The sequence below is a fragment of the Venturia canescens genome, chromosome 10 (genome assembly GCF_019457755.1).
Source record: "Venturia canescens isolate UGA chromosome 10, ASM1945775v1, whole genome shotgun sequence".
Taxonomy (NCBI): domain Eukaryota; kingdom Metazoa; phylum Arthropoda; class Insecta; order Hymenoptera; family Ichneumonidae; genus Venturia; species Venturia canescens.
This window is the reverse complement of record NC_057430.1, coordinates 3,828,656-3,841,982: the sequence shown is the minus strand read 5'-3', so window position 1 is coordinate 3,841,982 and position 13,327 is coordinate 3,828,656. Positions and strand designations below refer to the sequence as shown.

At 40.3% G+C, this 13,327-nt stretch overlaps 1 protein-coding gene across 1 annotated transcript in view; it reads left to right on the top strand.

The window, feature by feature from the left end:
- Positions 1-12,982, top strand: part of LOC122417386 (putative nuclease HARBI1) — a 52,350-nt gene extending 39,368 nt beyond the window's left edge. Inside the window, exons 2-5 of the mRNA XM_043430862.1 lie at positions 10,681-10,954; positions 11,144-11,250; positions 11,681-11,801; positions 12,142-12,982. Coding sequence (XP_043286797.1) covers positions 10,681-10,954; positions 11,144-11,250; positions 11,681-11,801; positions 12,142-12,332 — 693 coding nt within the window. The 3' untranslated portion in view covers positions 12,333-12,982. The remainder of the gene's footprint in view (positions 1-10,680; positions 10,955-11,143; positions 11,251-11,680; positions 11,802-12,141) is intronic.
- Positions 12,983-13,327: the final 345 nt, after the last annotated feature.

Below are 13,327 nucleotides of genomic sequence, written 5' to 3'. Positions count from 1 at the left end.
TCCGTCAACAATCCGTCCTGCTGTTTCAGCATCTTTGAGTTCCGGCGGAATTCGGGCCCCTAGTTTGCCGGTCACAATCTTGTAACTGGTTCCCCAGGGATCCTCGTCCACCTCCTCGCAGAGCTTCCTCCAGCATCGCGTCTTGCTATCTCGGATCGCTTTCGTCAGCGTCTTCCGTGACGTCTTGTAAATGGCCTGGAGGTTTTCCCTTTCGGGTCTGCCCCCAGCCCTTGTGACTCGACGCCGATTTGCTAGGCATATCCTGCGCAACTCGGCTATCTCGTCCGTCCACCAGTATTGTGGTCGTCTATGTCCGTTCTGTCGTCGTCTCGGCATTGTGCTATTGCACAAGCCGTCTACCAGTTTGGCCGTCTCGTCTGTCAGTCTCTCCACCCTTTGCCGGCCAGTCAGCTCCGGGGGAATTTCCGTCATCGGAGCTGGTGCTGCCATCAACTCCTCAGAAAATTTTCGTCCGTCGAGTTTGTCGAGATTCCACCGCGGGGGTCGGTGTGGTCTCGCTCGTCTTGTCTTTGTCGATCCCGCCACTTCGAAGACGATGTACTGGTGGTCGCTGGCTGTATAGTCCTCAACCACCCGCCACCGCCTCAGTTGCGGCAGGATTCTGTCCGACGTCATCGTCACGTCAGGGATGGAGTCTCCGAACCCTGGTCGTCTGTACGTCGGCGTGTTTCCCGTGTTTACCACTACCAGGTCCAGCCTTGCGGCCATCTCCAGTAGCAGTCGTCCGCGTCTGTTCGTTTCCGTCATTCCCCACTCGATCGCCCTCGCGTTGAGGTCCCCCGCAACGATGACGTCCCCGGGCAGGTCCCTGATTCCGTCTTCTAGGAGTGCCACCTTCCTCTCGAACTCCGCCGCGGTGCAGTTGGGCGTCAGGTAGACACCGACATAAGTGACAGCGCCCACCCTGGCCCAGACGAAATCGTCCCCTGCCCCGCGGTCGGACATTCGCAATTGGGCGACACCCCTTACCCAGATAGCTGTGGTCTCAGTTTCGTTCGTAATGTACGTCTGGGTCGTCCTTCTCCTGTATGGCTCACACAGGATCAGGATGTCCGCGTCGTGTTCGTCGGCTATCTGTGGTAGGAGCATGTCCGCGGTCCTACTTCGGTTCAGGTTACCCTGGACTATTCTGTCCGTCTTCCGGCCTGCTTCCTGCACTCCTCCAGCGTGGCCCGAAACATGGCGCACCTTCCGGTGCCGGCGAGGTGCGCCACGTCCTTGTGCCCAGCTGCGGAGCACAGTGGACAGACCGGTTTGTTTTTGCAGTCCGTCGCGTGGTGTCCGGATGCGCTGCATTTGCGGCAGCATTTCGTCCTGTCCACGTCTTTACAGTCGGCCTTTACGTGGCCGAAGCCAAGGCACCTGTAGCATTTCGTCACCGTCAGTCTTTTTCGAACGCGGCAATGCACCCACCCAATCCCGATCCGTCCGCGCCGAAGCAGCGCATCGGCTTCCCGCGAATCAAGTTCGCAAACCGCCATATACTGCTCGGCACGGTTCGGACCGAAAATGTGAACTCGAAAGTCCACGTCTCGTCCCGTCTCCCGTCGAAGAGCGTCCGTTACGTCTGCCGGGGTCGCAACGCAGTCCAGGTCCATGATCTCCAATTGACCCTTGGAGTTCAGAGCCCTGACGCTGCCCGCTTCCCCTATGGCGTCCTGCACGCATCGCTCGAATTCGTCGCGTCCGTCCGGTTTGCTTGCGTCCGCCTGAAGCTTCAGCAAACACAAACCGTTTTTGGTCTTCCTTAGAGTCATCACCTGCACGTGACTCTTCTTCGGATCGACCGTCGTCCGTATCTTGCGTACTATGTCCGAGTACGTCATGTCCGTTCCCAGTTTGACGAGAACGACCGTTCCCCTTTGCCGGGGGGCCGGACCGCTCTGGCCAGCTCGGGTTGTCGCGTCCGTTTTCTTTTTCTTTTTCTTCGTCTCGTTCCGTGTGACCGTTTGCCAGTCCGCGGCCGGCACCATCGTCAGTGGCCTCTTTTGAGAGGACTCCGGCGTGGTTCCGGTCGCCGACCGTTTTCGTTTCGTCCGAGGCGTTTCTTTGTCGTTCGTGGTGGTACCAGTCGACGTCTTGTCACCGTCTACAAGGCTTCTTCCCAAGGCCGCGTCCATCTGCCTGTGCAACGCGATGTCCACAGTCTCTAGAATCGTCTTGATTCCTGTCTTCACCGTCATGTTCATGTTTTTCTGTACGCCCGCTGCTTCGGCCATTTTCGTCGCGGTCTCGTGGATGAGCCGGAGCAGCTGGGTCAAGTCTTGTTCGTCGTTTGTCTTTGTCGCCGTTTGTCTCGTCGTTGCTGTCTGGTTGTCCACGGCGGAAGCATAGCTTGCTGCGCTGCTTCCGCTGGAGACACTGTCCGTCCTGTTTCGTCTCGGTAGATTCAGTAACGTCTTGTCCGTGTTGTTGGTCCGGGTCGTCCTCCTCTTCACCGTGCACAAAGTGCGGCCCTCAGAATCCGTGCTGCTGCCCATGGCCACCGGGGCTTTCACCCGATCGGAACCAGGGGTGGATTCCCTCTGAGTAGGGGTTACCACCTGAGGTATATTCTTGTTTTCATTGTGCATTTCTGTATGTTTTTCATTACCATCATCATTATTATTATTATTAAATAGTGATTAATCACGTCATTAATAATACTGAGTTGTTCCACTTTTCATTTATTATTCACACTTCGCACGCAACAACAGCACTCTGAGGATCATAACCTCAAACGTCAGCATGACGTTTGGTGTTGACTTCGGCTGGTGAATTTCGACTTCTTGAGCTCCTTAGCTTTCCACCCATCTTCCCTACTCTTTTTATTTTGAATGTCATTGGCCCAGAAATTCTCTCATCCTTTATTGGTTGCAATAAAAATTCTCTCACCGGAGATTGGTGATCATGGGGGCCAAGAGGCCTATGTTTGTAGCGGTTGGAGTATGCGTATACAGATACGAAAACCATGAATGTGTTAGTAAATTTTTGCATAATCTTAAGCCCGTGCAAAGTTTTTTCTCAGCAATTACGACACCGATTATGCTGATTTTGGGCTCATTCGACAGAGAACTTCTTAATTAGCTGAAAGTTCAACTTTCAAAGTCTTACATAACTCATGAGCTTCGTAATTAAAGAAAATCACATGCCAATTTTACCCCCACCACCGCGAATCGTTTTATTCAGAGAAAATATAGTCTCGGCGAGAGCCTTGGGCCAGCGGACGACAGGGCTGTCAATGCACTTGTCTCGAGACTCTACCGAGTCTCTTGATACCGCACAATCAGTATCCTAGTGAAGAATATTATGCACGAATGCTGTAGGATTGTAATATATTTGATATTTCCTTACGGTTTGAAATCATTTTCGTTGTGTGATTTAAGAAGTTTTGTTTACATTTTTTGTGGTATAATGCGAAAACGGGCGATCATCAATGTAAATGTCCAAATTTATTTCCTCCGAGAGAGGATTTTTACGGCTTGATATCAAATCTTTTTTCTGTGGTATAGTTCTAAACGACAAAAAATATTCTTAAATAAGATTTTCTAAAGTTCTCCAATGTTTCTATTGTGATATTTAAAAATAATTTCTCCAATGATTTTCTTTAAGTTTTGTACAATTTATAACAGTTTGATATTCTTCGAATGTTTGAAGTGATACCCTCAATTTTTCAACCATTTCGAACGTGTTCATAATTTTGTGGGATTAAAATTATATTCCGTAAGGTTTTTCAATATTTCGTATCATTTTGAAATTTTCCCCCGTCATTTATAAATTTTGTTTTCAATTGTTTTGATGAAATCATTGTGAATAAAGAAAATATGAAGATTTTTTAATGAAACGAATTTTTTGATTGATTTTCTTTAAAATTTGACAGAAGGAGAATGAACAAAATATATATAATGTTTACCAAGTCCACCAGAATTCGTAATTTTCACATATGTTTATTGAATTCTAATGCTAGCAATTTTTATTTCATTAAAAAACGTGCCTCCAAGGACTTTTTGCAGCAATCTTTTCCATTCATATTATCATACCCAGAGATAGAAAGTTGACGCACTCACGTCGATGTACAAAATTTTCTAACTCTGCATGTAGCCACCAAGATTCAACCGGACAAACGAAAAAGTATGAAGTGCGTCAAGACCAACAGAAATGCTTACTTTTTAATATGAGCATTGCATTTTAAAAACATGACTTCTTATGCCATTCATAAACAGGCCATCGCTGAATTTTTGTAACATTCATCATTATTTTTTATTATTGATTACTATTTATAATCTATATCCAAATCCTATAATTCATGAATAATTTTTATTATTAGTAGATATCCATATTCCATAATCAAAAATAGGACCTAGCATGCATGTCAATACACAGAATTTTCCAAGTTTGCAAGTATCCGCTGCGATTTATTCATCTAAATTTTCATACAGACAGAAAAAATTACCACCGATTCATAAAATGTATTATGCCAAAACTAAAAGGATAAAAGACAGCGCACTTGAAAGTGAACGGAACTCAACATTGTTTCATGTATCTTCATTCATATATTTCAGTTGGAACCAAAAAGTGAAAAGATTGGCACACCTACCGCTTCGCAGGAATATCAAAGTTCATAGGTACTCGCTGTGTACCAATAATAAAAACTTTGGTGCTATGGGGCAAAAAACTTTAAAATTACCCGAACCACATTTTTGAAACTTATGGCATATTCAATAAATAAAGTGACAGATACGCTGCATGTTGAAGTAAATCAAATAGTGTATAATTTAGTATGTCTCCATGGTTATACACAGACAAAATATTTAATCACATCCAAAAATGATCAGGCGTAGACTCATACACATGAATTTTTTAATCCATAATGCCAATCGTAAACATGGTCTGGAAATACTCAATATACTGTAACGGTACGTTCGTGCTTGTGCACACCGTCACGCCTGGATTCGAGCAATTCTATAATAAAGAAGAGCGGGCATGAAGGAAAAACAAAAGTAAAATGAAATTAGATTGAAATGACAAATGTTTTATTCAATTTTTAATTGTTTTAAACCAAATTACAAAAATAAAGGATTTTATTTGAAATCGAGTTTTTCCGCTTTATTTTAATCGCATGTAAAATTTTATTTCCGGTATTTTTCTCCACACAAAAAGAAAATAATTTTCGCAGAATTAATTATGATGAATTTCGCAATGAATTTAAGCTCGCTTTTATTTGAATAATGATAGTTTCGCTTGCAATAATAATTTTTCAATAATTCTCGCCAACGCTGGTCTTGATAAATTTTTAATTAATTTTGTTTGATAATTCGATCATTTGATAATTTGATAATTAAGCTATAATTCTTAGAAACTCACTTTTTGACTCTATACAATCCAAATTAATTGTTCGAGTGTATTTTTCTGATCGATCTCACTCTTTTGACTCGATATAATTCAAATAAATTGTTTTCAGTGAGTTAAATTTGTTTTGAATAATTTATTTAGCTCAAAATGATAAATGACTCGAAATTGTCTCGTTTTGAGAATAAAGAAAATTTGTTTGATTTTAATGATTTCTACTGAATTTGATCACCACTCTGAAAACAATAACTCATTGATGGAAAAGAATCCACCCAGAGATCTTGAGACAGAACGAACCCGAACTGTCCCGGCCCCTCTGGCGTGGAAAGGTAGGAGTCCTACCCAAGAATCTTGTGACCGAACGAAATCGAACGGCCACGGCCCTCTTGGATAGAAAAAGGATTGGAAATCTACCAGGAATCTTGAGACAGAACGGAATCGAACTGTCCCGGCCCTCCTGGATAGATCGGAAACTCTCACCTAAGAATCTTGAGTTCAAACGAAATCGAATGAACCCGGTCCTCTTAGTGTGAGAGAGGAAAGGTGTTATTCTATTTGAATTCTGAGTGGGATAATAGCGATGTTATTTTGCTCATTGTTTTTATGAGCGATTTTGAAAATAAGCGAGAATTTTATGTTTCTTTATTCTTTAAATTTGGGCGAGTTCACGCGGCGAGATCCGGAGGCAAGACTGGCTTTTGGTTATGGCATGCGAGTCGAGCTCTCAGGGATTCGAGACGTGACTGGCTCCTAGCGTGGCGAGATTCGAGACGAGACTAGCTACCGGAGCTTCTGCGCTCGGGTTTTTATACTCTCCCGAACACAGGAAATAATAATAATAACGCGCTTGGACTTTGTCCCTTACTCCAATTCGCTGCGCGACTTAATCTCGAACCAGGGACTCCCACTCTAAATTCTCTGATTGGTGCGCTAACTCCCCCGCGTGGGTCCCAATTGGCCGAGTCGAGCCGTAGTCACACTGCGCATGTGCAAAAATTTAATATAATTTAATAAAACCAATTTTTATTGCTTCTACGCACATTTCGCGTCTTTCTTAATTATTTTGTTTTATTCTTAATTGATTTTATCCACAAGAATCTTTTATTTCGTTTCGATTAATTTATTTGTTCGTGATTGCGTCTATTGCACGTGCCTGTGAAAGTAGGTCATCGCGCATGCGCATTGTGCACGCTCGATCTTTCAAAGAAAAGTTTTCTTAAAAAATGGAATAATTTTAATCTGAAATTTTCACCAAATTGCCCACAATACGTTTCTTTAACGATCCGCATCATTATTTTCAATAAGAAAGAGTTTGTTTAATTGAAATTGAATAAAATAAAGAATTTCACGAATCTAGGGAATTTTGTGGAATCGAAATTGAGTTGGCAGCGCTGAGCGCCTCGCTTCCCAAGCGCCGCTTCGCGAAGTGACAGTTTTTCAACATGGCCGCCGGTGTAAACACTCGTGCGTACCATGGCGTCAAATAAAAATAAAATAAAGTTCTCGAGTCAGTGTTTCGCTTCAATACATGTCGCTTCATCATGTTGTTAAACTTAAGAGGTGTTCATTGCTTTTCAAAGATACAAATTTTGATATTACGAAAAATAAGCAACCAATGACTTATTGCAATAAATTTCCAAATTCATCATGCAAGAATTCAAGTCAATATCTATGTATTTACATGGCCCAAAGATTTTTTCAAACTCGAGTCTATAAACAAGCAATCATGAAAACTTTTTGTTATGAATTTTCCAATATATTGAAATCAATATAAGGAAATAGAAATACGAATGTCACTCGAATTGTCTAGAGAATCAATAGAAATCGATATGGATACACTGTAAAAGCTAAGGAGGTGGGAAATAGGGCCCGGTGAATACAACCAAACTGAATGAAAGAAAATATGACAACAATACATTGGATTAGACACGTTTCCTTGACCAAAGATTTTCAAAATTTATTTAAATTCATTTACATATAACCACGCATATTTTTTCTTTAATGTAATTACACAACATAAAATTCCTGTTTGGCGAAAGAACGTTTGAGAAGTTTTAATGAACGAACGTTTTTTTTCTCATTAATATTATTATTATTCAACACTATATAATTAGTCACGTCATTAATAATATCGATTCCTTCCACTTAACAATAACCATTATTATTTTTTTACACTTGTGGCTATTTGATCCACAATATAATTGCGTTAAGGGAAGGGGTAAATAACTCAATATTATTTTTACGCCTTTTATTTTCACAAGAAAGAAAGAACACGTTTTTTTGGGAGCACCGGTAACTTTTTCACGTGGCGGTTTTTGTGCCAAGACTTGTTACTACTTTTTTATCTCCTCGCGAGAGGCGCTTGTGTCGCGTTCTAGAAGGAGGGGAGGTCAAAGCGGCTACATTACTCCCCCCTCAGAAGATTTGCTAGCTTTTTTTATTTATATATTTTTTATTGTTGCAATTTAACTTTTTTTTTTAATAAGTTTTAAGAGGCTTGTCCATCGTTCCTTGTTGATGAGGTAGGATGATGTCTTCTGGCCTGATGATGTGATCACTCGTTGAATCTTCTTTTGCCAGAAAAGCTGGTTTGAGTCGTTCTATTGAAACTGTTTTTTCGTTTCCATCGACGATGATGACGAAGCGTCTATCGTCCAGTCTTTTTTTAATTTTATGCGGACCCAAATATGGTGGTTTCAAAGGGGGTTTCACTTCGTCGAGTCTTAAAAATACGTGTGTGCACGAATAGAGCGAATATTTTTGCTTTGATGTGATGAGCCGTTGCAGTTGGGCGAATCGCTCTCATGTATTCGCGATGTTTTTCGAGGAAAATTTCAGGTTCTGCCGGAAGTTCAGCGTCTACAAAGAAATCACCTGGAATTCTCAGCGTCCTGTCGAAAACCATTTCTGCTGGTGAAGCTTTTGTGTCCTCTTTGTACGCTACTCGGAGTCCGTATAGTATTTTTGGTAAAAGATTTGGCCAAGGAATGTTTGGATTGCACATTAGCGCGGTTTTCAAAGTTCTATGCCACCGTTCAATTATGCCGTTCGCAGCCGGGTGATATGCTGTGGTTCGAATGCGTTTCGTACTGATTGTGTTAATCAGTGCTTGGAATAATGTACCTTCAAATTGTGAGCCTTGATCAGTGGTAATTGTTAAAGGTGAACTGAATAGACACACCCAATTATCGAAAAGGGCTGTGGCCACTGTAGATGCTGTAATATCCTTGAGCGGAATGGCCATTGGAAATCTCGAAAATCTATCGATTATTGTGAGACAGTATTTGAATCCTTTTATTTCCGGAAGATGAATCAAATCAATATGAATGTGATTGAATCTCGAGTCAGGTACGTTGATTTTTTCTGGTAATACTTTGTTATGCCGTTGGATCTTTGCACGCTGGCACGGAATGCATTCGCGCGACCACTGTAAGGCATCCTTTTTAATCCCGGGCCAAACATATTTTTCGCGCATTTGCTGACACGTGACACTGCCGCTTGTATGGGCAAGACCGTGTATTACGTCGAACGCTTCGCGTCGTAATGATTTGGGAATAAAGGGTCGGACGATTCCCGATGAAATGTCGCAGTAAATGCTTGTGTTTGGATCGATGTCCAGTTTGTGCAACCTGAGCGAAGTTTTGTTATTGAGTAGATCGGGAAGTTCCTCGTCGTTTTCTTGTTCATCTTGTATTGTTTGGGGACTGAGCACCGTTGGCATTCCTATGGAATTAATCCGCGATAATGCGTCAGCCACGACGTTGTCTTCTCCTTTTACATGGATAATTTCGGTTGTGAATTGCGCGATGAAGTCGAGTTGTCTCAGTTATCTCGGAGAGGCCTTGTCCATCTGCTGAGCAAATGCATGAATCAAAGGTTTGTGGTCAGTTTTGATTACGAAAACGCGGCTTTCCAGGATGTGCCAAAAGTATTTAATCGCAGCGAATATTGCTAGGAGTTCTCTATCGTATGTGGAATAGTTTTTTTCAGTTGCACTAAGTTTTCGTGAGAAAAAACCGATTGGTCTCCATTCTTTTTCCTGAAGTTGTTCAACCACCGCTCCGATTGCTGAGTCTGATGCATCCGTTGTGAGAATTATCGGATCCGTTGGAGAAATGATAGTTGTGAAAACTGTCGAGGAGATGCTCTTTTTGCAGTCATCAAATGCTTTGTTTGCTTCTTCATTCCACACGACGAGTGTTTTGTCGTTCTTCTTAGACTCTTTCAATTACGAATTCAATGGAATTTGCAGGTGTGCTGCCTGAGGAATGCAATTTCGATAATAATTTATCATCCCCAGAAATCGCCGTAGTTCGCAGATCGTTTTCGGTTTGGGATAGTCGATGATGGCTTGGATTCGATTTTTGGTGGTTTATATCCCTCGGCAGTTATTTGATACCCGAGAAATTCGACTTCCTTTTTTCCTAATGTGCATTTGGATGCGTTGATTTTAAGCCCGTGATGTTGCAGATGACTGAAGACAGTTCGGAGATGTAATTCGTGCTCTTCCGGAGATTCTGACGTGATGATTATATCGTCTATGTAACAGAATACGTAGTCGAGATCTCGAAAAATGAAGTCGATATACCGCTGACAAGTTTGTGAAGCGTTTCGAAGCTCGAATGGCATGACTAGATACTCGAAGAGGCCGAAGGGCGTGATAATCGCCGTTTTCTCAACGTCTTCCGGTGCCATCGGGATCTGGAGGCCGATTACGTGCACGATCGAATTCGACAATCGACTTCTACGGATATTCCCGTCTCAAACTTTCGTGGTTTATGGTTACTAGATTTTTAGGGTTTTTTATGTGCTAGGATCCCACGCAAGACGCAAGTGGCGGGCTTTACAAATACAATATATTGGTTGGTTCAAATAACAAACTCATTTTGGTGTTCGCTTGTATTAATTTTTACTGCTTATTATTCTCAGCCCAATCCATTATTACAGTGAATTAGTTATTGACTGGATATACAAAGGTTGATATACAAAGGTTATTTTTGACAGTGTAGATGGTATTTTATCAAATCAATTTAAGGTTATGTTCACTTTTTACTTTGCCTTATAATGATGTATTGAAAGTATTGAGTTTAATAATATAAAAAAAAAACAATATATTGATGTGATAGAATGTTTCCAATTGAATAAAAATATTAAAACTACTATAAATAAAACGTTGCGAGTTATGTTTGTAATTTGATGGCTACCTTTATGATGAGGACTTCCAGATTTTTAACTGAAAAATTGCATAAGAATTTGTTGGGCTTTTTGCATGACCTTTCATTATATACGACTTATATATATGTTCTTCATTATGTACTTCAATTTTAATAGATGTTACCCGTGCGCATACTCCAAGAACATATACTTGAAGAGGAACAAGCCACTGAAAGGATTCGCTTCTACAACAATCAGCGAAGATTTCTGAGGGACCTAAGTGATATATTTGGATTGTACGATGGGCATTTCATAAAGTTATTTCGATTACGCAAGGACATGGCATATTATTTATGTCAACGACTTACACCATACATTAGCGGCCAAGATAACCCACAGGCGATCAGAGCTGACCTCAAGATTTTTGCAACGCTGGCTTTTTTGGCCACAGGTACTTACCAAAGGCCGATTGGACAAAATTTTCTCTTCCCAATGGGTCAATCAACGGTATCCAAAAATGTCAGGGAAGTAACAGAATTAATTTGCACGCATATGGCTCGTGAATGAATTTGTTTCCCAACTGAACCCGCTGATGTACAACGGAAAAAAGATAGATTCATTGAAGCTGCAGGATTTCCAGGTACACTTGGTGCAGTAGATTGTACACATGTGGAAATTATAGCACCATCGGAGGAAGAACACAATTATCTCAATCGAAAAGGATCTCACTCCAAAAACATCCAAATCGTAAGTTACTTCAGTATATATCTTCAATTTAGTACTTCACTTATAATGCCAATAAGATTTTATTTGATTGAAGCCCAATGGATATAGTTTTAAATAATGGTCGAATCTATCATAATAAGATAAGGATAATTCATTAGCATAAATATAATTATGATTTCTCTTTTAATATTTAGTTGACTTTTATACAACTAAATGTCAAATTATGGTTCATATCGATTGTAAATGAACGATTCAGAGACAAAGAGGACTTGAGGACGTTGCATGCGAAATTTTCTATCGATAGAATTCCTTCAAATTAGCACTACACAAAGAGAATAGTGTTATCTAATATCTGGCGCATGAAAATAAAAATTTAGATTTAACCATCGCCATACAACATCCTTAATGAAAAGCTGGTGAAATGAACTACATATATGGATTTGTATTTCAGATATGCGACTATGACCTTCGCATCATGAACATTAACCCAAGATATGCAGGAGCGACGCATGATGCGTACATATGGAGGAACTCTGCAATAAATGCAGAGATGGAGCGCAGGTACAATGAAGGTAATACAACAACTCCGTATATTTACAGAAATGTACTACGTCCAAAATCAAAGAAGTAGTATTACAATTACAGAGACGAATTATTAATTTATTGGAATTATGTTTTACATTCTGATTCTTTTAAATTGGGAAAAAACGAACGTCCATAAGTGCCAATATTGTTTCATTTCATTGTGGTTTAACGTTTAGATTGCACGAGTAAGTGGAAATAGCTTTTTCTTTCCCTTCAGAAGATTTTTCCCGCTGGGATGAGGAATTTCGATACAAAGCTATTTTATATATTATATATCTTTAATATTCATGTATTTAAAGCAGAAGCTTTTTCCACTTCTTATAATAGGAGATCACGATACATGGCTAATCGGAGATTCAGGATACCCACAACAACCGTGGTTGATGACACCCATCCCGCACGCGCTTGCTGATACTCCAGAAGGTCGATATACAGCAGCCCTTGTTCGAGATCGAGCTTGTATCGAAAGATGTAACGGAGTGCTCAAAGGTCGTTTTCGATGTATTATGGGCGAATGAGTGCTGCGTTATACTCCTCAAGCCGTAGCGCGTATTGTTATTGCTTGTGCCGTCTTGCACAATATTTGCACCGATGGACGACTGGAATTCTTTCAAAATGCTGATCACAACGAAGAGGTTCACAACAATCCTGAAGCAGATATAGAAATAGATAGAAATTTGGGACGACCAGGACCACTCGCAAGGAGAAGAGTAATTTTAACTCATTTTACATGAAATATTTCTGAATTGGGATTGATTGTTAATATCTGTATGTATCAATTATTACAGTAAATAATTAAGAAAAAGCTGAAAATAGTATATAAGAAAACAGATGAAAAAAAATAAATAATAAGGGAAAGGGATAAAATTAAAATTAGAATGGATTTATGTACAAAGAATTAAGAATTGTATTTCTACTACATTTATCATTTGACAGGATTTAAAATAATGTGTTGAATAGCGCCGATTTATCTGTGGCATCTTTGCTTCACTCACCCGCTCAAGAATTGAAGTAAAATTACTCCTTTTGCTTATTTGGCATTTAATAGGCACCGAAGAATCCTTGTTCGGCAGAACTACTGGCAATCCGAGTTTAAAAATGTAAAAATGTAAATTGAAATGAGTTTTAAAAAATAAATCCGAGTAAATATAAAAATGTTTGGTTGTAAGTGTATGTTAGTATGAATAACTTTTTGAGTTCTTTAGGTAAGTAGTTTTGAATATAATATGAGTAATTGAATATAATGTGAATATGTTTTCATATGTATTTGAAGTTCAAATCTATGCGAGGCAGCGGAGAGAACTTTTCAACAAGTAATTACCTTTAGGTTAAAGCATGTCACTAATATCCACCTCGTAACATGCAAAATTTATTAAATGCCTGAAATTTATAGAGCTACGAATAAGAGCGCACATAAAACTTCAATTTTTTATTGCCAATATCTCGAATACATAACGCGGGTCCTATTGAAATTTTGCACGTCATCTCTTTGGATTATCGTGAATGTGTCATT